We start from the raw sequence: 27461 nt of genomic DNA on the forward strand, positions 1-27461 counted from the left end.
CTCATCTGGCATTGCCTGTGGTCTTCACTGATATGGGGAGAACCTGGGAGCAGGGTGTGCTTGACATCAATATCTGTTTCTGATGGGAGCTGCTTGATGCTGGCAGAGCTCATGAGCAAAGCTTAGGTGAGGCTTTTCTTTAAGCCTGAACTGAAACTTTGGCTTTGGCTTTCTCGTGGGCGAACATGATCTTTATAGAGCACAGAAAGATCTTCTGTGTGTGAGCACTCTGCCTGTAAACTTGCACGTGGGCTGTACTGAGAGGAATTTACAATATTTAAAGTTAGGATATGGGCAGTGTTTGCCTTGTACCTAAGCACCAGAGTAAAGACTTGTGGATCCCTAATCATTCCCATTCTCAGCTGAGCTGCTCTGCTGAGAATGGGAATGATGGAAGGAGACCTCAGTCTCTTCCTGCTCAGTGCAGGAAGGGTGGGATTGTTTTTGGTGTGAGGTAACCCTAGGTGAGAGCCCCCCACAGCCCAGGCAGCTCCTACAGGAACTGGAATTGCTGTGGAGAGCAGAGGAGGCTGCCTGTCCTGGGCTGAGTGGGAAAAAGGGGAAATCAAAGAAATGGGTTATTTTTAAATGGAGAGGACCAAACGTTTGGGTTTTAGAGGTTGAACTCTGGGTTCGTGACACCAAGCAGAGGTTTTCACAGCGTGAGGCTGGTCTGGAGCTGCTGCAGGGGATGCTCGAGGTCTGCCCAGTGAGCAGAACTCCCCTGCAGGACATTCCAGCTTTGCAGAGCACAGCCCATGGTCTGCACTGACATTTCACAGCCAGCACAGCTGAACCTGAGAACTTCTGCTGGGCTCAAGTGTTTGCCTGCCTCTGGTGCCACTGTGCTCCTTTCTGGCTGTGAGTTTTCCTATTTTTAAAAAAAATGTTAAAATTTGTAGAATAACTTCATCTTCCATTTCGCCCTCTTGTTTCAACTACCGAGCTGTCAGTGGAGCTGTGAGACATGTATTTTTCTTCTAGCCGTAGGGAAAATGTATTTAATGAAATAAAGGTGAAAAAGATGCTTTATGCTACTAATGAAGTGGGACCATATTCATGTTTTATTTCAAGTTCCCTATCTGTGTTAATTAATTACCACCCATGATGAGCTCATTTGGGTAGTGTCTGGATTTCATGTGAAGCTGCAGTAGATAATTGACTGCTTAAAAATCATTAAAATCTCATTCTTTGGTTGTATGTTTGGACAAATGTAGATGTTTTACTAAAAAGAAAGGCTGTAATGGCAGCATAGAGAATAGAAGTAAGGAATGGTGAGGAAAATGCAGAGAATTTACACATTGCAGTAACTTGATGGCTTTAGGATCTTTATGTTCTTTTCCTGTTAAAACATATTTAATTAAGAAGAAAGCTTATGGAAGAAAGCTTATAGTCTTCAGGCAGTTAACATTATTCAATCACTCTAAAAAGGTTTGCCTTTTGGTGTAGCAGTAAAACTTTATAGGATGATTGTCTATTAAGTATCTGTCCTGTAGGAATTGTTAAATCTGGAGTGTAATAGATCTCCAAGCTGTGAGGTACTAAGGGACCTTGGTGGAATAGAACAAAATAGTGTTTTTCCAAGAAGTAGATTTATGGCCCATTGGAAAGACTTGCCTCCTCACTGCTCTTGCAAAGGCAGAACAATATAATTTTATGGGCTGTCTTCTTGTTTGCAAATGCATGAATTTAATCCTTGAGTAAGTGGGTTCTCAGAGGGAGGGAGTTATTCCTGGAAGGACAGTGAAAGGATAGAGAATGCCACATATGAAGTTCATGAAGGGTCAAAGTGGCTGAAAGTGGCATCATGTTTTTTAAGATGAGAAATTACCAATGCACTGCAATGATATTAAACTCTGCAGGCAAACTGAGAGAATGTGACCTTTTGTCCTACTTAGTTAAAAAACCTGTAAAGGCAACTTACCTGGAAAATGGCTGTGGAATTATGAGGATGTGCCTTTCCTTAGGGATTTCACTAAACCATCAGGTGTGCTGCTGGAGAGCTGGGCTGTTCTGTCCTCCCTGGGGACACCTGTGGGACAGATCCATCCCTGAGTTCTGGGAGAGAGGGGAGCAGTCTTGGAGCATGTTCACCTGCCTCCCTGCCTTGGGGCTGTCTCTCTCCAAGCCCCTGTCCCTGGGGAGAGGCAGCTCTGCATGACCCACGCCCTCACTGACAGGGGAGTCAGGGTCCTGTGAGAGCAGGCTGGGGGAGCACCCCAGCACTCTGGCCTGGGCAGCTCAGAGCTACTGCAGCTCTTTAACTGGGTCTCCTGGAGGGGCATTTCATGTTTGCCCTTTCACTGTGCCTGATTGTGCCATGGTGAGTGCCAAAGCTGTCTGTACCCAGCGGGGTGCTGGCCACACTGGTGCCTCTATGGAAGTGCCAGGCACTTTCCTTAGGATGAGGAGACTGTGCTAAGGACAGACACTTCCACACTTTCTTCTTCCTGACCTTTTCTCTGCTTTAAGATAGGATGTTTTATTGATGATCATGAGATGTTCTTCATGCTTGGCATTGGAAGAGGGATTGCCACAGAAGGGCTACACTGCTTGTGAAGGTCTTGCTTAATTAACTCAGCAGTGATCTTAGCAAGCAGTATTCCAGTGACAAATCAGAAATATCAGACAAGCAAAATTTATTGCTACTGTACCTTATTTTAAAGTTGCAGATGAAGTTTTGTCCTATTGGAGTGCCTTAGCAAGATGTTACTTTTGTTAATTTGATTTTTCTTTTTGTCTCTGACTCAAGTGACAGATGGGTAGGACTGAGCTGGGCTGTGGGTACCACACAGCAGTTACTTAGCAAATATGTTTGTTCAGAGGTTTCCCTCCCAGCAAGAGAAACAGTTAAAGAAGTATATTTTTAATTTCTGTTGTTTGGTTGACTGGTTCAGCAGCCGGAGAAGACAATTAGAGCTGTAAAGACATGAGCACACTGCTGCCTTTCCTGCCAGCACTGCTGGGGCTGCATGTGAGGCTGATGTGCTGGGAAAGTGGCATGGGGTGCTAGCAAGGATTTTTCACTTTAAAAAATATTTACTTATAACTTAATAAAATCAATCCTAAACCAAAATAATTATATTTGAACCATTCTGTTCAGTAAATTTCCTTAAATTAAATTCTGTTCAGTAAATTTCCTTAAATTAAAAGTTTTTAAAGTTAAAAGATTTAATCTGAAATCCCCTTGACATCCAGATATTTTATTTCAGACCAAATATTCTTTTCATTGAAACCAAAGAGATTTTTTTTCTGAGACTTCATCCCACTGGACCAGAAAGAAGTATCTTTAAAATGTTCCAAATAAATCTGAAAATTTTTTATAACTTACCCAGCACTGTTTATATATAGTCCTATATTTATCTAACATCTATTTTTCCTCAAAAATTCCCTGTTAGGGGTATGCAGTTTAATGAAACTTGTGACTTCTCTTAGGGTTGTCAGAGGTGGTGAGGTGTTTCCCTGTGGGAGATGTCACTTTGACCTCCAGCATGTTTGAGCAGTGTTTTTCTGTGCTCCAGAATGCCTTTGGGTGGGATTGTCACCCTGAGATGATGTTGACAATTTGACAGTTTTGTCAGTACACAACCATGCAGCTGTTATGCTGGAGGCTCCTACTTGCCTTTTTGCCACACAGACTCTGATGACTCTGCAGGGCTGCCACAGTGCCAGATTTCCTTCTTTAGAGCTTCTGGTTGGATTATTTTGTTAACAAGATCGCTGAGTGACTCTGGAAGGTTTTACCTCTGTGTCTGTGTTGTTGTATTAAAAAAAACAACAAACAGAAAACCCAAAAAAAACCCCAAAGAAAAAAAAATTTATAACTCACCTCTTTGAAATTCCCAAAGGCTTCCAGAAAAGTGGAAAAGTGCAAAATGTTTTAGTGTTATATTCCTTGGCTGTACCTTTTTTTTTTTTTTTTTTTTTTTTTTTTTTTTTGTTACTAGGAATTCTGCAACATGTTAGGGCACATTGTGCCTGTGTGTGTGGCCACTTCTGGTGTCAAAGGAATATATAAAATAGCTCATTTTTCAAAATATGTGTCCTGGAGCCATTATTCTGCTTCTGACCTATGGTCTGGGAATGGCTGATTTGGCTGCAGTGAAGTTTTCACTCTTGTTTTACAGCTCTTGGAAGAAGGCCAGGCACTGGAGAGAGCCAGCAGGAGTATGAGCTACTGCCGTGTGTTGGGACAGCCTGAAAATGAATGTCATTTATTCTCAGCTTTGAGAACTGAATTCCATGGGTTGTAATTGAATCTGCTGTCAGACCCATGGGGCTCAGTTCTTCAGCTTGGATATTTCTGTCTTCATATACACAGGAGATCAAAGAAGCACTTGATCATTCTCTACCTCTTCTGGTGATAGCAGCAAGCAGGAGAGGAAGCACGAGTGATGTGAATCATTTCAGCAGAGAGGGTTTACTGCAAAGGCTCTCTCAGGATAAATGGCTGTGCAGTGATTGAATCTCTTCTGATCTCACAGGCTCTGTGCTGCTACCCACTGTTTGATTAGCTTGATTCTTTGCTCTCATTGTTATCAAGGTTACATCTGAATCCCTGAGATGGTGTGGATTGGATGATGGTCCCCAAACCCTGCTGAGTGGTGCATTCTCCTGTGGCAGTGTGGTGAGCTCCTTTAGACCGTGGAACACCTGGGCCTGTCACACACGTCTAAGAAGAAAAAGTTTTTATTCTGCCTGTTCTCCAGCTTATATCCTCTTAACAAAGCGTGATCTTAAGTTGTTAACTACATCACAATAACTTATTATATTCATTGATGCAAAGCAATTAGCGTCAATATAATTGGCAAAAGTTTTGCAGAAATTTAATAAGGCACGTATACACATCTACTTACGCACATAGTCCAGCTTACAAAAATGTTCATGTATCTCTTTTTAATCTGTTCCCATGCTGATGGCCTTGTCTTCCTTACTATGGATACACTCGAAAATCATCAATTGTTATTTCTTTTATTAACTTAGCTTTATTTGCAAGCCAGCTATCAGGCCCCTCCGTATGTTGTTGATTGGATGATGGTCCCCAAAACCTGCTGAGTGGTGCATTCTCCTGTGGCCAGCTGTGGAGAGCTCCTTTAGACTGTGGAAACCTGGACCTCCCTTGGGCTGAGCACTAAATTTGCCAACTGATAATCCACCGTACCTAGCTCTGTTGGTACCACTGCTGTGCACCTACTGCCTCATTTGCTTTGTCCTGTGCCAAATGCCCATTTTTGAAAGAAGCTGTGACCATAAAGTTTATTCATTTGCACCAGCCAACCAGCCCACTTATATAAACACAGATTTCCTTCCTGAGGTTAGTGATGTGCTCCCAGGTTTGGTTTAGGGAGTTTCCAGTGTAATTAGTGATGGCAATGTAAGTGCTGTTTGAAGGCTTGGTAGCACAAACATCCCTCTGTAGGGGAATTCATTCAAGTCACAGGCTGATGTTTTTTCTTGCAGGAAAATTTTAACCTATGTTAAAATTTTTCATTTTTCATTCCAGGGATCAGGAAAAGTAATTGTCGTCTTTAAGCATGTGAAGAGTTACAATTAGCAACGAGCTTTCCACCTCTTTCCTGCAATAATAACCCCTAAATTACATTTTTCCAACTCAGTAAAGTGGATCATAACTGATCTTATCCCTGTGTTACAAAGCTCTTAAAAGCATAGAAATGCTAAAATCCCGCAGGTGCAGGAAGAGCATGTTTAGCTAAGTAGCTTAAAACTGCTCTGTGCCTTTCATTCTGAATATGTATTTGCACACAAAAAAAATGAGATATTAATCACTGTTGCCTGTGGATACAGATGTGCCTTCATACTGATGTATTTTTCATAAAAATTTTTATCCTAGGTGTTGAAGAGTTTCAATTGCAGCTGTGTGAGATGTATTGTTCTCACCAGTTTAGAAATTACAGTTCTTGAAAGAACTTACTGGTTTCACCAGCTCCTGCTGTGGGAATATCCATTAAACAGGATGGAGAAACTGAGCAAAGGACAATACTGAAAGTTTTACTTTTTATTTTCCTCTATCATCCCTGTCAGGAAGAGGAAATGAAATTTGAGGTCAGAGTTGGCAAAATCTTCAAAAGAAGAGAGATCAATGGAACAATTGACAGTAGGTGTGATGCAGGCAGTCTGGTGGATATTAGATGCTGCAAGGCTTTATCCTGTTCCTTCACTGTGCAGCCCAGCCTGGGGGCAGTGATGCAGCACAGAAGGTGATGTGTGCATGGTAACAAGGCCGTGGATGAAATCAAGGAGTACATAAGTCTTTGGAGTCCCACCTATGTGACAAAACAAAAGTGGTGTAAGTAATGCTCTTCTTTTCTCAAAAGCCTACAGTAAGTAATGAACTAATAACAGCACTGTTGATGTTGTCTCAAACTAAGTGTAAGTAGTTAAAATGCAGAGGGGCGAAGGAGTCACAGTCATGCAGGCAGGGAGCACACACAGGGCTGCTGTTACTCTGGTGGTGGCTGGTGCTCGTGATCTACTCACTGGAGGGGCCAGGGGGTACCCTGGGTGGGCCAGAGGGGTGTGGGTACCTCCAGAGTGAGGTTCTTCACCCCCTAAAAACTCACAGTGACCTTGCCTTTGGCAAACTTCAAATGGGATGTCACTACCAAAAATTTGGTGGCCATGTCTGCCTGGCGCTGAACCTTCCCAAGTGCATGGAGCTGGCTGTGTCCAGGGGAGAGTCAGCAAAGCTCTGTCCAGCTCTGGGCTCCAGCTCTCTATGAATGATGTAGGAAAACTGCCTCATAGCCTCTGTGTAATGAAAAATTAAATGGTATTTGGGTCCTGAGCAAGTATATGTTCTGATCATAGCATTTATGAGGAAAATGGTGAAGGAAAAAGCTGTTCCCAGGGTTCATTATTCTCAAGCCTTTTTCCTCTCACAGCTGCCTGGATGTTTTTGTGCTCTCCAGGTGCTGCTCGGTGAGAGAACAGAATGAAATGAATAGGTACAGAGCTATTTTGAAAGTAGATGCAAGCCTGCCTTTCAGCCCTGCAGTGACCATTCAGTGAGCTCTTCCTTGGGCCCAGGCTACTGTGGCTGCCTTTGAGGCTTGCTTGCCCTTCATGACAAAGCATCTTCTTTTGGGATATTCTTGATATATTTAAACCAGAGAAGTTTTCAAGTCCCAGGCTGTCCTGCTGACATTGCTGTGCCTTTCCAGTGGAACAGAAAGTATTTTTAGTGTGCAGTTTCAAACCAATGTAATTTCTGTCTGTCTCATTCTGCTGCCTCACAATATTCCTGTTTATTCTCACTCTAACTGGGGCAGCCTCAGGATGGCCCAGCCTGCACATGAAGGAATGCAGGGTCACAGAGCTGAAGGTAAAATGACTTAGTGGCTCCTGGCCTGGGGTTCTGTCAGATGTACAACACATCAGGGTACATTAATGGATCTAAATCCTTACTGAATCTACCAGCTCCATGCACAACCACCAGAAGCTGAAGTATCACAACTCTGATGACTGCATCTCCTCTGGAAGATTTATCTCCAAATGTTTAATTGCAAAGTGAAATTCTGATTTTTCGCTTTATTTTTCAGTACAGAAGCATTCAGGTGATTTCACAGATCACCTGATTTTTTTAGTGCTGGTATAGATTAAAACCTACTTTTTGGCACAACTAAAGCTTCTCCCAAAAAGATATACTCTCTCTATGTCTCTTTTAAACTGACCTATGGCACCTTCTGGTGCTTATTCACAGATCTCGCTCTCTATTTTGTTCTGAATAAATCAATGGGCTCAATACCCCTGGCACAGCTCTGGCAGACCAGCAGGGCACCTACATTTTGCAGATGAGCAAACTGAGAGACCAAACAGTTTAAATGGAGAAGCCCTGAATTCTCTTGCATGCTTTTTGCTTTTGAGTTGTGGTTTTCTGCTTACTATTCATGACAAACAAATGAGGACAAACACCTACATACTTCTTGTTCTTCTTGTAGGAGCATGCCCCAGTGCCACCACACTGCTTGTGTGGTTTGCTGCCTTCCCCTCCCTTGACTGATACTCTGTCCCCACTTCTTGGTTCTTGATACATCCCTGCCTCTCTCAGGGCATATCTCTTGAAGAGTTTTTTTTTGCTTTTCTGCCCTATATGTTGTGTATTATCTCTCTCCCTCTTTTTAAAAATTTTATTTCCTTTCTTTTAGCTTATCCCCCAAGATTCTCTTCTCCTTGATTCAAGATAATGCTTGATTCTAGTGAAAAAAAGCAAACCTCCTGTGCTGGAGGGCCCGATGAACTGCTTCAAAAGCAAAATGGGAGCAAACAGCAAAGCAGCACAGAAAGAGGAGCTGCAGCAGTCCCTGGTCTGTAGGTGCTGCTGTGTTTCCCTTTGCAGGTGAGGGGAGAAGGTGCCTTGTGGCACTGACCACTGCTGCCTTCTGCTGCCTCCCAGCCATCATCCTCTCCTTCAGCCTCTGCATTTCTGCCCTGCCTGGTGGATGCTGAGGAGAGGCTCGGTGCAGGCTGCAGGGAGGGCTCTCAGGAGATATTTCAGACTCTCCAAACAGCGGCTGTGCATTGCTCACTGCTCTGGAGATGGCTCTGCCCCTGCTCGTTGGCTCTCCAGGACAAGGTAGCTTTGCATTCTGTGGCTCAACTTTTTGGCTAACATCTCTTTTTTCCTTCCAGGAAAATGCTGAGTTTATGCTGGGTTCAGCAATCCTGATGTCTGCACAGCTGAGAGAAATCACTTCACTGTGAGTGTGATTGTGCCTCTGCAGCTTTGACAAGCCTCTCACCTGCCCTGGGGAAGGAACAGCAGGGCTGGAAAGCTGTGGAGTCACAATATGCTGACTAAGGTCAGTAGCTTGCAATGACTCACAATCTGTTTTTCTGGCAGCCCAACCATACAGCAGGTTGTGCTTTTTAAAATCATCTGTTTATTTAAAAAAGCCCTACATCAGAAAAGTTAATGCCTAAAGATATACAGGAAGGTGTGACCTTTTGACAGGATACAGAATTCTCTGTTCATTGTCATCCCTCCCTCACTCTGCTGTGCTAGCCTATTTTCACCCTGGCAAAGAGAAATTTTTATAACTTACATTATAAAATATATATAACCTACACTACTAGGTTGTCTTTCTGGTAGCCATTATTTTTTTCCATTTTCTGAGCACTTACTGCCAACCTGGAGAGGGATGTTGGGCAAAGCCAGCTGAACAGTCTTGTGCCAGGCTCTCACTGACTGCCTGAGATGTTTCTGCCTGCCATGAAGTACCTAATTCCTAAATGAGGGACTTTTCCATCTTTTCTTAAAAATTTCTATTCTGTGCTAAAGATAGTACTTAAACTGCCTCAGTACCCATGAATCATGGAATCATATAATGGTTTGGTTTGGAAGGAATCTCAAAAATCATCCATTTCCAACCACCTGCCATGAGCAGGGCTACCCACTAGACCAGGATGCTGTAAGCCCCAACCTGGCCTTGAACACCTCCTTGAGTACTTGGAATTAGTAAAAAAATTGTATTTTGTTAGGAGAATCTGCCATTATAGCTTTTTTAACTTTCCTTTTTCTAACTTTTATTTAAAGTTTTTTCTAACTTTGTTCCTCTTTGTTTTTCTTTGTCTTTTACCCCATAATAATTCTGGATCAAACAAGCATACAGTTTTTGGGAGAGGAAGCTGTTTCATTTCAAGATGTGAAAGAAATTTTAAATTACATTTGAAATAAAATTGCCTTGTCCAGAAGATTTGTCTATATGGATTAGTATCTGTTGCTTGCCTGTAAACTGCTGTGCTGTGCAGGTGGTGGCAGAGCAGAGCAACAGGAGCCTTGCAGCATTCCCACCCTGGCAGGAGGAAGCACTTCCACTGTGCTGTGGAGCTGCCTCTCAGAAACAGGTCAGAGATAAATGCAGGAATGTGCATAAAACCAGTAATCACTGAGATGGTTTCTTCAGATTCATAATAGTGTTATTAATAACAATCATTAATTTGTTGTTAAGAAAAACACCCAAGCCCAGCCAAGCATTTCCATAGATGGCAGTTCAATTACTGTTTTGGTGGAGTCAAATTTCTTGATAATCCACTGAGAAATTTTATTCTTTATTTATGTTTGTTTTATGGACTGAGACACAGGGACATACTTGCCTGAGGGCACAAAATGATTTTATTTGAAGTTTTGTAGGACTTTTGCCTTAGTTAACACTGCAGGTGGAAAGGAGGCTCTCAGTCTTGTCCTTAGATTAGGCCTCTCCTGAACAGGTGCCCACAGAGCAGAAATGTCTGTTTCCTGCTCTCACTATTGCACAGAACATTTCTCTGCCTGTTCCAGCCAGGAAGAGAGCCTACAGAAGAAGAAACAGCCTCCTGAACCCAGCAAGCACTGAACATCACTGGAGGGAGGACCTCCTAAATCACAGCCTCTCCTCAAAAGCCTCCTGCCAGTGTTTTACAGCTTGGCTTGTTTTTCACATTTCCTCCTTTCTGTGTTTTCCTGTGCAAGCTCAGGCAATGAAGAGCTTTTCTTGGGTACAGAAATCTGTGGCTCTTGGGGCATTTTTAAGCCCACTGCTGCCAGTCAAGCAGTTCATTCACAAAGCCTTTCAGAGCAAGCTGAGGCTGCAGCACATCCCTTGGTGCCTGGGGACTTGTACCAGGCTGGGGCTTAGCAGTGGAAATTTTTGCGTTTTCCAGCATGAAAACAAAGCTCTTCTCTTGACTGAGATCTCTGTCACTGCTGACAGCATTTCCTGGGGTCCTGACAAATAACAGAGTGGTATTTTCTCTAAAAACCAGGACGCACTATTAAAAGTTTCTAAGCAGTGTTTATGAAAATCTTGGACTCATTTGATTAGGAGCTTGAATTTGGAAGGTCAGACTCCTTCTAGATTCCCCACTTCATTTCTGCAGGATACTGCAGCTGCTCTGACGAAAAACAGTTATTTAAAAATTTGCTTGTAGCTATGGCAACCTCCGTGCACTGTATTTCAATGGAAAACCTAAAACAGCATCAGAAGTTTCTTAATAGGATATTTATGAAGATTTTAGTCTTTGTACATTTTAAAATTGAAATATTCCATTTTTTAAGAGGGGGTTATCAAAATCTCATTAATTTTGGAAAATGCATTTTTGTTGTAAGGGCTGCTGCTTGGTTTTTTTTTTCTTGCTTTTTTTTTTTGGTTGTTTTTATTTTGTTTTGTTTTTGTTTACAATTGCTCTGGTTGCTTTAACTCTTCAGAGCCTAAGACCTGGAGTGCTTTCCAAGTGCCAGCCCCTCCCTCCTGTCTGTGCCTGCCTCCCACTCTGTCTTGCAGATCCTGGTTTTTTACTGGAGGCACAGGGCAACCAGTAGGGTTGGCACTAGGCTGGAGCAGTGCTGGGGGTGTCAGACTTCGCCATCCTGCAGCAAATAACTCGGGGTTCATTTAGCCCTTTGCATGTTGTTTGTCTGCTCAGAGAGAAGCAAATAGATGTGCTTGTAGTTGGGTTATTTGGTATCTCCACCATATTTCAGTGTTCTTTCTCAAAGGCACAAACTGTCACAGGGTACTCAGTTTGCCTAGGCACAGCCCCAGCAGTATTTATCCTCCCACACAACTCACCTTGGAAAGGTTAAATTTGCAAATCTGCTATTTTTCTGTTGTTTTCTTGCCTCTTCCTTTCCTCTCTGCCTTTACGCTTTCAAACTCATGAGGATGAAATTAAGGAAGCCTTGCTGAAACACACAGTCTGCTGCCCTAAACCCCTGGAGCCATGCTGATACCTTCTGGTGCCTCCAAAGTGTGGATTAGGTCTAATTAATACTGTTTCTTGATCAATGGTTCTGACACAAATGCATGGAAGGGATTTATGTAATTACTGCTGTAACAGCCAGGGATTTTTGCTAGGCAGCTCCCAGTGCTGCAGCAGGGAAGTTTGCTCCTAGTGACAGGATTTTTGCCTGCTGTAGGTGACTGCCTGCCCCATCACTCTCGAGTTTTTGTTTTTCCTTTTTCCTGACCAGGTTTGAAGCTACCGGTTTGCAGTGGAAGCTGTCTAAGATGTGGGCAGACAGTTTCCTCAGGTGCCACAGGTTTGTATTACTGAGCACTGGCACCTTTTGTCTGATTACCCCTGACGCACGAGTTCACTGAACTTCTGCTAAATAAAACCAGCAGATATAAACTCGGTTTGAGGTCTGAGAAATCTTGTGATGAAGGCAAGTTCCCTGATGCATACTCTTCAAATTTGGCTGAGAGTCTGAACACATGTACTTGAGCAAGCCCAGTATTTACAGCGTGCTCTCAGGCCCGTGTGCTGCCGTCTGCCTGTTTGCTTCTCGTTGTGCGCTGCCATCCGCCGCGGAGTCCCGAGAGCCAGCCGGCCTGGGGCTTTTCGGGGCTTTTTCCGGGTTTTTCAGGGATTTTCCCCGATTCCCGGGGCAGCAGAGGCGGTGCGAGGCTCCCTTTGCCCGGGAGAGGGCAGGGATGTCGCGGCCAAGACCGCGATCCCTCTGCTGTGAACGGGATCCCGGTTTGATAAAGATCCGGCTTTCAGCAGGGAAGGGAGAGTGGACATCCAGTGAGACAGGCTGGGCCTGCGGAGCTTTCTGGGCAGTGCGAAACAGAGCAGGGACCCTGGCAGTAATGACAGGATTAGAAACTGAGGGAGCTGTGGCATCCTCGGGAGGCTGTACGGGCCCTGGTGAGGGACTGGGGCAGCCCTGCCCTCTGTGAGCTGTGCGGGAGCTGCCGGGCAGGAATGCCATCCACAGGGACCTGGGCAGGCCGAGGGAACCGCACGGGCTTCAGCAGGGCCAGCTGGGAAGGACACTGGGACATGTCCAGAGGGGGCAACGAGGCTGGTGAGGGGCTTGGAATGCAAATCCTGTGAGGAACGACTGAGGGAGCTGGGGTTGTTCAGCCTGGAGAAAAGGAAACTCAGAGGTGACCTTATCACTCCCTACAACTCCCTGAAAGTTGGTTGTAGTCAGGTGAGGGTTGGTCTATCTCCAGGCAGCAACTGGCAGAACGAGAGGTCACAGTCTCAAGCTGCACCAGGGGAGATATATGTTGGATATTAGGAAAAAGTTTTCCATTGTAAGAGTGATAAGGTCCTGGAATGGTCTGCCTGGGGAGGTGGTGGAGTCACCATCCCTGGGTGTGTTTAACAAGGCCTGGATTGGCACTGGGTGCCGTGGTTTAGTTGAGGTGTCAGGGAACGGGTTGGACTCGATGATCTTGAAGGTCTCTTCCAACCTTGTGATTCTGGGAGGTCCTGCATGTAAGTCAGGCTCCAGGGAGACCTCAGATCACCTTTCAGTACCTAAAAGGGCTTCAAGAGAGTTGGAGAGGGGCTTTGGACAAGGGCATGGAGTGATTGAAAAAGGGGAATGGCTTTAATCTGAAAGAGAGTAGGTTCAGATTAGATGCTAGGAAGAAATTTCTCCCTCTGAGGCCCTGGCACAGGCTGCCCAGAGCAGCTGTGGCTGCCCCATCCCTGAAAGTGTCCAAGGCCAGGTTGGATGGGGCTTGGAGCAACCTGTGATAGTGGAAGGTGTCCTTGCTTATGGCAGGGGGTTAGAACTCGATGATCTCTAAGGTCTCTCCCAACACAAACCATTCTATGTTTTCATAATTTTACTTTAAAAATACTAATTTTAGCAAAGAATTTACAGATGTAGTGGAACAAGGGCTAAGTCAAAACATGGGTCTTCTCAAAACCGTTACTTTCACTGACTAGCACTGGGAACTTTTCCCATTCCTTTCTAGAGCTCAGCAGGAAGAAAGATTCAGTGATCCCAGGTTTATTTAGTCAAAATAGCTATGGTTGCCTTTGCTTCAGGAATTGTCTGTTTGCACAGACAGTTGTTGAGCTGAACCTGAGAAACATTTTCTTCATCTTGTTCCCCCTTCCCTGAAGACTCCTGGTTTACAGGAGCCTGTTGTTCCCTTTTGTGAAGCTGCAGAGCTTCTTGGGAAGCCAAACACAATCTCCAGATTTATCAAAATGCATTGCTTGCTTTTTGTCAACACTGCTGATGTCAGCACGAACAACAGGGCAAACCCATTAATATTAGGCAAGCCAAGTCTGGGTGGTGTCTATCTGACAGACACACACATTTTGGATTTGGCTCAGCTACTGATGTTGAGGCAGTGGAGATACTAGTCTATAAAGGTGTTGGAATTAAGGGTAGAAGTCTAGGTGGCTGCTGGGCTTAATACTGAGCCAATTGTCTCCAGGGCTGAACCCTGACCCAGTGCTGAGCATTCCTACGAGTGCAGCTCTTTGGGGCAGCACTGCAGCTAAGGAAAGCTTTTATCTGGCTCAGGCTGGACACAGAGGGAAAGACCCTGTCACCATGGAGTGCTGTGAGGGCTGCTACTGTGCCTGCCACTCTCCACACAAAATGACAATATAAAAGAGAAGGAGACAGCTCTTCAGGTGCTGTGCTGGGAGAGCATATTACAGAAATAGAAACAGTTGATCTAGCACTGCCCTCCTGTGGGTAGAGCTGCCTTTCCACAATGCACAGAAGCACCAAAACTGCTTCTTCACGCATGGGAGAGAGACTAGTCTCCTCTTCTGCCATCACTGAAGAACTGCTCAAATTAGTTAATAATTTTAATGGTAAAGCTAATATTTTTTTTTTTCATCTGGAAAGCTATGGCTGCTTCCAAATCATCAAGGTATTTTTTATCTGAGTAAATGAGTAAATATTTCGAATACATTATAAAAAGGTAGAGTCTCACTGAATACTTTCACAAAGAGACTGAAAGGTAACACTGAATTGCTGAAATCAAAATTCATCAGTGGATGTAAATGGATCTCACCTGTGAGAATAGAAATCCCTTTTATCTGAATGTCTAGTTGTGACCAGCTGGGGTTTGTAACCCATCTTGGGCAAGGCAGAGCTATTTGTTTAAAATTCTTTACCTTTTCAGTCCAGTAATGACTCAGGAGGAGATTGCAGTGAATTGAATCACTACCTAAATTGTCAAATGCATGAGAAATTCAGCTGCAGAAAAAAGGTTAGTGAAAAGCCTCCAGAGTGTAAGGTGATCACAGCCCAAAGTGCTCTGATCATTTTAACTTGGTAACTGCTGCAGTCTGGGCTGAAGCTCACTGCTGATGGTGTTTTTCACTGCAGGACTCTTCTCCTGCTTTTCTTTGGATTATATTGGTATTGCCTAGTGTCCAGATACAGAGAATGGTTCAATTCAGTGCTTTTTGTATGCAGAATGTGTTAATCTGCTCTAAGCAGCAGAGCATCCTCCATAAACTGATATTTTGACACATCTTCTGGTCCATGGCTACTTCAATTTTCCTGAAATCTCAGAAGGGGAAACATGTGCTGGCACAGAAGGCAGAGCTGCAGAGGTCCCACTGCTTGAAGGAGCTGAGGTACCTTCAGCTGATGAAACTCTTCTGTCAAAGGAGTCCAGGCCTACACAGGCATACTGAAACTGTGGTGAAAATCTTGCAGATGTGACTTCCTTTCTCAAAAGGAGGTACTTTGTTCCTATCAGGTCAGGAACTGGATCAGAAAGGTGACACCTTTCCGAGAAGGTGGAAATTTTAGTCTTTAAGAGAACAGCTTCTCTGGAGAAGGTGGTGTAAGGGTGGCAAGGGGATGTTTGTGAGCACTCACCAGAGGGTATCCAGGACTGTCAGTGACTCCAATCAGACATGGCAGCACTGCTCACTGCTAAGCCAGTTCTCAGCTTTCTGCCCAGCAGAACTCAGCCAGCCTCCAGCACCTCCATTTGTACCCAGAGGTGTACAGCCTTAGAAGCTGTGATGGTGGGAATCAGCAGCCAGCTCTCTCTGCTGTGGGCAGAGCTCCTGGTCCTGCCTGCAGCCCTGCCAGCCAGTGCTGACTGTGGCGTGGGAAGGATCTGCACCAAGGCAGGGCTGTCCTGCTCCTGTGTTCCATGGACTTCCCTCCCTCACAGAAGTCTGAGCATCAGCCATCTACCCTTGTTCAAGCCAGGGAGAGTCTTACAGCTCCAAAATAATTAAATGCAGAGATCAAACATTTCATGGGACTCTGAGTAACCTGTTGGATGGTGTGGGGTTGGAAAAACCTCATTTTCCCACAGTGAATAATGAAATAATTACATCATAACAGACAAAGCTGCTGATTTTAAGGGAGTTCACTTCCCCAAGGCCCATACTAAGATGACAAGCTTTTCCCTCTGGTATGACACTTACTGCTCTTCCCTGCGTGGTATTTTATTGTGGTTTCTATGGAGCAAGTGGCTACTTAGCAAAAGTAATATGTCAGTATGAGAACTTTATATGGGGTCTGGGATATCATCACTGAGCTTTTCATGCATTTAAAAAACCATAATACTGTCAGGAGAGATCATTGATCTATTGCTTACTAGTTCGCTTCCCAGACTACACCACAAAACTTTTTTCCAGGGGTTCTTGCACTTCTCCCAGGAGTTATTGGCAGCAGCAGCTCCCTGGAGCTGGAGAGGACAATTTAGTGTGATTAAAGTTTAAAACATGCTTCTCTCCTTTCTAATTCAAACTATATGTGATGAATTATCACTCCTCCTAGGGTTAGAATATAAGCCCAATATCTTACATCTGGCAATATTCAATGGTTGTGTATATGCAGCCTCTTTGCTCTGCGACCCAGGGGAATGGCTTCTTAATATTTCTCTTAAAGACTTAGTGTTTGTGTTGGCTTTCCTCTAAATTCATAGTATTTCATTAGCAGCTAAACTGCAGCAAACCCCACATAATTATTTGGAAGTCTTGCACGTAGATAGAGAAAATGCAGTCACAAGATTGCTAAACAGAAATTGCTCTATCTTTAAATGACCATGGGGTCTCAGCTGTTCCCTTGTTTGGATTATTATAGACACACATAAAATATTTGACTGAATGCTCAAGTTTTCCCCAGCTAGAATCCAGAGGGATGTCTGATAAAATAACAAACACATCCCACTCCAGCCCTCCTCAGAATCCCCTTCCTGCTTTGACTGGATTTCTCCCTGTATTGAACCCAGTATTTCAGGGACTAAATTGGACAAAGCAAGCAAACAACCTCCTTCACATTGATTTCCAAATCAAATCATTGTTAATCACATCAATATTCCCAGCTGGTTCAACAGCACAGGGGCTTGGCTTTCTGGCTCAAACCAGCTTCTCAGCGTGGATGCCACAGAGCCATGTGAGTGTTGCTTAGGTTTGCTATTAAGTTTTGTTGGAAGCATTCAGGTCTGATTCTTTCACCTCTTCAGTTCTGCACGTGACATTGGATTTCAAATCTCTCTGTGAAGGGAAGGGGACCCCTGCCCTTTACTAAAATAGTGATCCAGGGCACCACTGCCTCACTTAAAAGGAACCACAATTCCCCAGTCACTGAGAAGTCTGACAGATGCTTCAGCACAGTGAGCTGCTAATTTCTGGGGCTAAACTCTTCTCTTTTGGAGTACAGCTCTATTGGTGAATGTGACATCGTGGATGGTGTCAGTCTGCCTCCTCAGGCTGTGCTGAATGTGGGGCAAAAGCCTGCTCTTGTTGACATTTGTCCAAAGGGTTAATTCCAAACCCATGTGCATCTCTTTGTGTTCAGTGAGGTGTCTCTCCTGCTTTAAAGGAAGGAGTGCCTGTGTTTTGGGAGGATGGTGGTCAGAGCAGAGGCAGTGGAGCTGTGCTCTGGCTGGCAGTGCAGCCTTGGTCCTGGCAGTGGGAAGGGATGGAACCCACAATCAGCAGATCTGCCCCAGGTCAGGTTTCCCTGCAGGTGGTGAACAGCTCCTTCACTCTGTTGCAAAAGAAGGAGCAGAATGGAGGAGAAGGTGGGAGACACAAACCTGCCTGTTTCTAACAATCACAAGAAACCACAGCTGTGTGCACACACAGGAAAACAAGCACACACAGAGCACACTCCAGGCCCATGTAGAAATGCCTGTCAGACTGGATTAATAGACAGTGTGAATAGGAGAGGTGAGCCTTGGAGCTGTGAATGCCTTCTCCCAGTTTCACACAGCTCACGAGAGCTCTGTCTGTTCACACCTGGGCACAGCTGGCTGGGAAAACATATGCTGCCCATTTGACAAGAAATAAATGTACTCTGTCAGATAAGCAAGACTTCAGGACTTATATCTGTAACATCCATTAGGAAAGGCAAGGTATGAACGAACAAAGCTCGCTCTCTGCTGGTTCCTTCGCAGTGCAGTAGGGCTCACCCTCCCGAGCACTGCAGTGGCCTGGCAGCCCTGGGTCTGTTAAAGGCCCATGAGCTGCTCTCCTGGTCAGGGGACTGAGGTGCCCTCTGCTTAATGAGGCCACTGACAGTTTGATTCTGCTTTCTGTGGCAGTACTCCCCTGTGCCTGCACTGAAATTGCCTGGGGGTGGTTTGAAATGTGGCCTCAGGCTGGTGTGTGAGCTTTAGAGCAGGATCACCAGCCAAGGCTGAGGCTGGAATTGGGTTTGGAAGGGTCTCTGCCTTAGAAATGGAAACTGATGAGGTGACAACGGTTCTAGAAGGAGACTGAAATGTCTCTTGAGATGGTTGAGTGAACTTAGGGAGTATCGGTTCCTTTATGTTTTACTTTTTTGGATCCACCAAGCCTATGTCTAAGTTAGCCAGGCTTCTGGGCTCCCTCCATAGTCAGATGAGCTGCCACTATAGGCAACTGTTTTGGGTTGGTTTTGCCTTTCCTCATCCTTCTTTACTCAGAACCTCTAAGCAGATTTTTGAGAGGAAATGAAATCATTCCCCAGAGCTGGTTAAGTTTTCCTACCCATCCCAAATCCCTCTGGCAGGCAACCAAAATTCTTGCAGGAGCAGAGGGAGATGCTGGTTGAAGGGTGTCACCATGATATTTTCTGAAAAATCCCTTTGCCAGGATTTTTTCTCCTGGGAAGCTGATAGACCTCAGAGGAAAAGAAAACCAATGTTATCTGATTTGTTTCTCCTGTTTTGCTGCTTTGGAATGTGGCAGGTGCATGCTTGATTGGTTCCGTGTGAATTGTTTTAATTTAATGACCAATCATGATCCAGCTGTTTTGAGGCTCTGAGGAGTCAGAGGGTCAGTCTGAGGGTTTTTATTATTCATTCTTTTCTAGCCTTCTGATGTATCCTTTTCTCTATTCTTTTTAGTATAGTTTTAGTATATAATTTATTATAATATAATATAATATCATAATATAATAAATCAGCCTTCTAAGAGTACGGAGTCAGATTCATCTCTTCCCTCATCCTGGGACCCTCACAACCACAACAGAAGAGTTAACACATCACACTGATACCGTCTCTCAGAGAGCTCCAAACAAAAAATAAGCACACAAAATGTACCACTTGCAGTGTAGATCAGCCTATTGGATCCATGGCTTTGCTCCTGCTGTGGCAGAACAGGCTCACCTGCCTGGATGAGTGTGGGAACTCATTTCATCTTTACTTCTTTTAAGCAAAGTTTCATTTTCAAAAAGTGCCTGACTGGTATGTTGGACACCTGGATTGCAACACAAGGAATGATTATTGCCAGAAACACAGAAGTCTTAAAAAAAAAGCTCGAGCTGAGGAGCAGCTCCCCAGAGAAGCATTCCCACAGGCACTGTCCCCGCTGCTCGCTGCCTCCAGAACTGTGTGGGATTGAGGAGCTGCCCTGGGCTTTGGGACACGTGGTGAATGGAGAGTGCCCTTGTTAAACAGAGGGCTGAGAGGTGGCTCACTGCTGAAGGGTGACGGCCAAGGAAACAGGGGTGCCTTCTTCCCTCAGTGCCTTGGCTGCAGTGTTCTCATCACAAACAGGCATTTTTCGTGAGGAGGGCTGGTGTAAAAGAGGTTGCAAATGTGGTACCAGGTGTGCTGGAATTTGTACCTTGTGCCAGCTCCTGCCCTGAATCCTGCCCTGAGAGAGGCCGAGGGTGATCAGCTCAGCCAGAGGTGTCAGCCTCACTGTGCTGGTGGCTTGGCCTGGCTCCCCAGGCTGTGAGGGTCACTGGTCCCAGCCGGGCACCAGGTGTGGCCACCACCCTGGTGCTGTCACCTGTCCTGGGACAAGCTGGGTGAGGCTGAGCCCCTGGGGGGACACAGGCAGGAGGCTGGTTCACTTATGCTCCAAACTTGATATGGGCAAGCTGCCTAAAACAAGGTGGGGGCTTGAAAAATACCTTGAAATGCAATTGTTGGAGATGCAGCCAGCCCTGGAACGTTTCTTAAATGAGAAACATCTTTTTTGCTGGCATAATCTATCATGCTTGAACGTTCTGAAAGGCTGTATCTTTCCCCTAACTATCTTTACCATTTTAATTTAAAAGCTTTTAAAAATTATCACCCAAATGAATGATAAGTAGTAAGAGGGTAAACTGCTCTGAGCTCTCCATTAATGCAAACAATGCAAAGTGACTCTGCCCTATTTACAGAAAATTAATGAACTTAAAAAAGATGAACTGCATGTCATTCTAGTGATCATAAGTTGTTTTTCATGCAAGAAGGTTTGCAGATTTATACATTAAATGCTGGGACAAAAGAAACATCTGCCATATTAATAATCGTAATAGATGATTCTATGTTGAGGGAATAGAAATAATATTAATTTTCTTTAATGAAGACTAATGAAATTGTTCTGATCTTTCCATTACAATTTCAACAAGTTTTTCTAATCAAGAAGATCTTTCTTTTTGGAAGCTAATTTTTCATTTTTAATTCCTGAAATGTCAGTGGAACACTAAAATGTAAAGGCAATATCGTAGGATGTCAGTACATTTCCAGTTCTAATGGGAAATTGATGCATTTCAGGGGTTGTGTTTTGCTTTTGATTAAAAGAAAAAACCTCAGGCTATTACAGAAAAGTATGTTTTCCTGTCACGGTCCTTTATCCATATACTGACATGGCAGATAGTCTTCATTGGGTTTATCAACAGCTGGATGGACAAAGTGCCTTTTCCCTAAACCTGACTAGGGCAGGATGCCAAGCACTTTGAGTTAAAGGATGCAGCCTTGAGGGGCAGGGAAAGAAGTCCTCACTGAAACCAGTCAGCACAGATAGATTATCTTTGAAAAGTACTCCAGCTCATTAAGCCTGGTTACAGATACTGGAGAACAAGTAGAACCTGACTTTTTTAGGGGGTGTTCGTGTTGAGATTCACAAGGGAGCATGGCTATAGGAGTTCACTTGTCTTTGGGATGAGACAGCTCTGCCCCTTCTTTTCCACCCACATCAATAGGTAGACCTGGCCTGCCCTATATTCCCTCTGCCAACAGCTGGGTATCAGCCCTAATTCTAGAAGGAAAAAATTGTCTTGATTTCTATCATATATATCTTATAATCTGCTGTCTAACACTTTTCATAGCATTAATACAGTTGTTGAGCCTTCAGTATTTTTCACACCTGACAGTTTCTTAGAAAATATCAATTATTTTCCTACCTATGTTCACAGTTTTGTTGTCATTTAAAAGAAAAAAGAAAAGAAAATGTAAGGATTTATGTTACTTTTTGTTTAAGCAGAAGAACTGAATTTGTTCTTAACCTTTATATAAGCACAAATCTGATAACTTCCAAAGCTAATGATGAAGTCTGAACAGGTGAGCTGCCATTTTCAGGCCAGTAGATGTGAAGAAGAAACAGGATAAAAAGTCATACTGAAAATCACAACTGATTAGTGTGATGTTAGGGTCATTTATAGCTGCATTAATGCCCCAAAGCACATGTAAACACCCACAGATACAGAAAGTATTTCTCTCCTGTATTGTTTCATTTCTATGCACTGGGAAAATTTCCTGGTATCATGCAAGTTGGGCTGAGAACCAACTGCCTTCTCCCCTTCCACTTTTTCTTCCTTCCTCAGAATTCAGGCTCGTTCTGCCACCTGCCTTGTGCCCCAGTCCCTCTCCCGTGCCCTCAGTTCATTGTCGCTCCTCTGGTTTCGCAGGTGGACACCGTGTCTCCTCCAGCTTAATGCTGCAATGATGTCCTGAAGTTTCCAGCTTGCTGAGACCTTCATGGCCCCTTCTGCTGACTCAGGTGCTTCTGGAACAGCATCAAGGCACCCAGGGAAGGTAGATTCTTGAGATGCAGGAGCTCTGATGTCACACTCTCTTTTTATTGAAAACCAAAAAGGACATGAGGACTTTTGTGTCTGTGTGTTCTGCGCTGTCTCTCTGTGGTGTCATCCACACATTCACTTACTTGTCCCTTTCTGTTACACATACTAAATACCAAGATTGCAATTACAGTAAGTATGGACTTTTCTGCCTAATTGAGATTAACACACACAGTTAGAGCATTAGCTCAGGAGCTGAACCTTGGGGCCTTCCAGCAATTACTTATCTATTTGCTATGTCAGGTCCTGATTAGCTATTCCAACATATTTGCAGCCCTTTGCCATGGGAGAGACCTGCTCAGGCCCTTCAGTGCACAGCGAGGACCCCTCCCAGGTGTTCATGCACACAGGTGTACATTCACACAGGTGTACATCCACACAGGTGTACAGGCACAGTGTCAGGTCCTGATCAGCTATTCCAACAGTTACATATTTGCAGCCCTTTACCATGGGAGAGACCTGCTCAGGCCCTTCAGTGCACAGCGAGGACCCCTCCCAGGTGTTCATGCACACAGCTGTACATTCACGCAGATGTACATTCGCACAGGTGTACAAGCACACAGGTGTACATTCACACAGGTGTACATCCACACAGGTGTACAGGCACACAGATGTACATTCACACAGGTGTACAAGCACACAGGTGTTCATGCTCGCAGGTGTACAGGCACACAGGTGTACAGGCTGGCAGGTGTACAAGCACACAGGTGTACAAGCACACAGGTGTACAGGCACACAGGTGTACAGGCTGACAGGTGTACATGCACACAGGTGTACAGGCACACAGGTGTACAGGCTGACAGGTGTACATGCACACAGGTGTACAGGCACACAGGTGTACAGGCTGGCAGGTGTACAGGCACACAGGTGTACAGGCTGGCAGGTGTACAAGCACACAGGTGTACAGGCACACAGGTGTATAGGCTGGCAGGGGTACATTCACATAGGTGTACAAGCACACAGGTGTACAGGCTGGCAGGTGTACATTCACACAGATGCACAGGCTGACAGGTGTACAAGCACACAGGTGTACATTCACACAGGTGTACATGCACACAGGTGTACAGGCACACAGGTGTATAGGCTGGCAGGTGTACATTCACATAGGTGTACAAGCACACAGGTGTACAGGCTGTCAGGTGTACATTCACACAGGTGTACAGGCACACAGGTGTACAGGCTGACAGGTGTACATGCACACAGGTGTACAGGCACACAGGTGTACAGGCTGACAGGTGTACATGCACACAGGTGTACAGGCACACAGGTGTACAGGCTGACAGGTGTACAGGCACACAGGTGTACAAGCACAGCTGTCTATACATCCAGCTGTGTGCTCCCAGTGCTTTACACGTTTTGCCACATGCCTTGCTGCTGTCTGTACATCCAGCTGTGTGCTCCCAGTGCTTTACACGTTTTGCCACATGCCTTGCTCTTAGCTAGCATCACATATCCTTGTGTGGGCATCAAACGCCAGCCTGCCCATGAGCACCCCCAGCTTCTCCTGCCTCTGTGTGTGACTGGAGGCACTGCTGCCCATGCTGCTCTCTGGGTGAAATGGAGCCATAAAATGACAGCTATCACAGGAAATCTGCAGTGGCTGCAGCCACCAGTAATTGGGCTATTAGCCTTGAGAAAACCACCTCTACCTGTGCTTCTGCCTTCCTCAGGGACTGTGTGGTTTCTGGAAGACCTACTCTGCTGACTGTGAAGTCTAAGAGGCAGAGGTGGATTTTCCTAAGTTTTTTTTGTATTTCTGTACTTTGCAGGGAAATCAGGGTTCTCATCACACTGTCTCCAGCTTGACTGGGGGAAGCAGGGCAAAGGGCTGAGATTGCTCAGCCGGTGGCCACAGGGAAGAACATAGAAAGAACATTTCACTTGCACCCCAAACCCTGCTCCCTGCTGGTTCCTGTTTTTCCTTGCTGGATTCTTCCAGCAGAAATACAGCGTAGCAGGAGCCTTGAGCTTTTCCAGTGAGTGTCAGCCAGAGGTGGCTGAATGCTCCTCATCCTGCTGTGCCTGGCACTGCCAGAGGTAAATCCAGAAGGGGCCAAACCCTACAGCTCTGCTGGGTTTTCCAAGATGTAGCTCTGTCTCTAGCTATCCTCCTGCTTCTCCTTCTTTCTTACTTCCTCTCAGTCTTGGGGGTGTAGAGGTCTCTGCTCACTCTTCCCATCACAATGTGTGTAAAATAAGCGTGTTTTGCTGTGGAAGCAATTCAAGACATGATAGAAACCATGGGGAGCAGGATTTGGCACTTGTGAACCTGGGGCCCATCTGCAGCTCCAGCCAGCCTGGCTGCTTCCCGGGAGCTCAGCCCAGCTGGGACTGCAGTAGTAGGAGAAGGGGGGAAAAAACACCCGAGGAAATTATTTATTTGACTTTGTTTTCTGCACAAATGTTGCCCTAAAAAGGGCACAGCTGTCACTCCGTTTGTCAACATGAGCAAGTAACTATGTCAAGAAAAACATCATTGTACTTCTGACTTTGGTGCTTGCTCTGTCGAGCAGAGCCCAATAGGTGGACCACTTGGATCGTGTGAGGGATGGCACAGTGTGATGTGCAAAGCTGGAAGGGTTTCTCCAGCTCCAGCTAAGCTTGTTATTTTCCCCCCAATAATAGAGTGAGAATTGAGAAAAAGACAGAAAATCAGCAGTAGAAAAATCAGCTCCTCCTTGTTGAATAGAAAATTGAATTTTTTCCTGAGAACAATATAGCTGAAGAACGATAAGAAACAACTTTGATATCAAGCTAAATAAATAAAAAAGATGTTATATAACCCATTTTTCTGTGGGCCTTACAGAAGTCTCTAATTTATCAGCTTTAATTTAACCAGAGCAAAATTAATAATATGAGAAAAGTAGAGCTAACTGCAATGCTACAAGATTTCTTAAAAAGAAAATGTCTGTGAGCAACTGATTTTGCCTGTGAGTAGCAGTGTGGGAATTCAGAAGGGCTGACCTTCAGGAGAAGCTGATGATGGGTGAATGGCACTGAAGGCAGGGGCCATGGTCCCCAGGCTGGTGTTAGCTGGCAGAGAATTGGCTCCACACGTGGGAATTTGCAGCAGTGTTGGAGCTGGCTGCTTGGGCTTGGCACACAGCTCTCTGGAGGTAGGGAAGCAGGGGAGGAGGGATGTCCACGTGTGCCTCAGCCAGTGGGGCTTGCGACCTCCTGGGAGGTGCAGGGCTCCCCAAAGTTCATTAGTCCCAGGCCTCAGTGTGCATGGCAGGAAGGTGGAGAGACAGGGGAGCTGGTCATCCTCTGGTGTCTGGTAGGAGCTCAAGCCACCCACAGTGGGATTCACATGCTCAGGGGCTGGTGAAGCACAGGAATACCACTGCACATCAGTGTCAAACAGTGACCTTGATTGTCCCTGGCAGCTAAAAGCAGTCTGTGTGCCTTTGCCCAGGGATGGATCACAGAGGAGTGTGCATAAAGCCAGAACAGCTGCGAGGAAAAACGCCTGCTCTGGGGAATTTCAGCAGAGACTCTCCCCTCTGCCTCTGTGTAACCTGACTGCAGCTCCAGCCAGCATGGGGGCTCTGGATGGAAATGCAATGTCAGCATCTTGGCAGACCCTCCCAATCAGCAGACCACAGCTGCTAGTGGAGTAGAAGGGAGTGGCCTTTTCCACCACTGAAGATGAATTTATCAGGAATTGTGATTTGATCTAAGTCACCAAATGCCTACGATTTCAGCCCTGCCTTTAGGAGCAGAATTGGGGAAATATCAATAGGAGGGTTTCTTTTGGAAAGACCCATTAACCCCCTGCCACTGTTAGTCTGTGGATACTCCACGGGAGGTTTTGTCTCTGTGCCTTTACCCTCAGTAGTGAGCTCTTTCTTCAGCTCTGAAATCTGATTGCATTCCCAATCCCACTCAAACTGGCAGAGTATCATTCTACAGCCCATTACAGCTGCCAGTCATCTAAATGACATGATTTGCACTTATTTGATAAACACAAAGAGTTTTTTTAACCATTTAGAACAGAAACTGATTTTCTGTTGCAGTTGCACACAGTGCACAGAAAGGTGTGTTGGGTTTCCTGTGCCTTCCAGTCGCCTCCCCTCCCACCCTGCTGCTGGTGCACATCAGCTCACAAGTACCTCCTGTGCTGGCAGCCAGGCACTTCAGGGTGCTCTGCCTTTATCCCATACACCAGCAATCTTTTTATCAGTCCTGAGTTTTCTGTGGTTTCTTACCACCTTTCTTCTATCAATGAGAAGAAGTGCAAGTGGCTGGTGCTATAACATAACCACAGAAGAAAGCATTAAACAGAAGCCGACTTCATCAGCCCATGGGTTGTGAAGTATTTGTACAACTAATTAAACTTTTTTCCATCTGCCTTCTAAATGGGAGCTTAGTTCTGATGAAGAAGTCCAAGTTTCTTCTGGGGTTACAGCTTTGCTTCAGCATCACTTTCTCCAGCAGCTGTAGAGCAAAGTAATAATGAAAGAAGTAGAAAGATGTAATTTATTTGTTAGTGAAAGCAGTGGTGAAATAGAAAGGGAAGCTTTAAAAAATAAAAAGGCAGAGACAGTTTATACTACAGATGGAAGGAATCACTGTTGACCTCACTTTAGAGAAATGAGACACACTCTTGTTCATGAAGCAAAAAAAGGTAAAGGTTTATTCCCACGTCCCATTATATAGAGTTTTACAAACATATTGTGCCTATTTCTCATTGGTCAGTAACAAGTTGTTACCTGCAACAATTGGTGAGCTCATCAGAGGTGCCTACGTGCTGGCCAGCATCTGTATTTAGATGTTTGCATTTTTCTCTTTGACAGTTTAGAATAGCTTATACTGGTGCAAGAAACAGTCCCAATCTTAGAACCCTTTCTCAGGGAAACAAGCTGTTTTTCACTGTTACAGGATTCTATTCTTAGGAAAGGCTGGTGGCTTTCTCACAGCTATGTCTGACTGAGCCAAAGTCCAGTCTATGAAACTTTACAGGCCTGCTGTTCAGCTACCACAGGAAGGTAGAACCAAATACTCTGGAAAGGCACATAATATGGAACACTGACAGATTGCCCCAGTGATTAATTAGTTTGTCAGAAAAAAAATCCCATCAAATAAATGATTTTTACTCTTTCTTTTGCTGGATCCTATATTATGTTCTTGCTGATCCCAAGGGGAGCTCTCTGCTACTGTGTGTTGGAAAGCCTTTTGCTCTGGTGTCCTCTGCTTGGTTCCAGGCTGTTCCTGCTCACCAAGAGCATGGAGGGATAACAGGACACCCTGAATGCTGTGGGAACAGCTGGTGTTGGGAGGTGTCACTTCACTTTTTATCACCCTTGGTTTCCAGGCAGCAAGGCTTTTTGCCTGCTCTTCGCAGGGCAATCTACATTGCTCAGTGACTTCAGGAGAAAACAAGTTGCTCATGTTCTCTCGTGGAAGATATCAGTCCTGGAAGGGAGCTGAGGAAAGAACAGGGAGA

At 44.9% G+C, this 27461-nt stretch overlaps 1 protein-coding gene and 1 long non-coding RNA gene across 2 annotated transcripts in view; one reads left to right on the top strand and one right to left on the bottom strand.

Moving 5' to 3' along the window:
• The first annotated feature begins 8234 nt into the window (after window positions 1–8234).
• Window positions 8235–21944, top strand: LOC121332532. The gene is made up of 3 exons (XR_005952155.1): window positions 8235–8356; window positions 8650–8819; window positions 21845–21944. It is a non-coding gene; the product is annotated as an uncharacterized LOC121332532 (long non-coding RNA).
• Window positions 21945–26695: 4751 nt separating this feature from the next.
• Window positions 26696–27461, bottom strand: part of ATP10B (ATPase phospholipid transporting 10B (putative)) — a 62782-nt gene continuing 62016 nt past the window's right edge. The window contains exon 23 of the mRNA XM_041397887.1: window positions 26696–26727. Coding sequence (XP_041253821.1) covers window positions 26696–26727 — 32 coding nt within the window. The remainder of the gene's footprint in view (window positions 26728–27461) is intronic.

Source organism: Onychostruthus taczanowskii, unplaced genomic scaffold, assembly GCF_017590055.1.
Source record: "Onychostruthus taczanowskii isolate IOZ18803 unplaced genomic scaffold, ASM1759005v1 scaffold14, whole genome shotgun sequence".
In the NCBI taxonomy this organism is placed as follows: Eukaryota; Metazoa; Chordata; class Aves; order Passeriformes; family Passeridae; genus Onychostruthus; species Onychostruthus taczanowskii.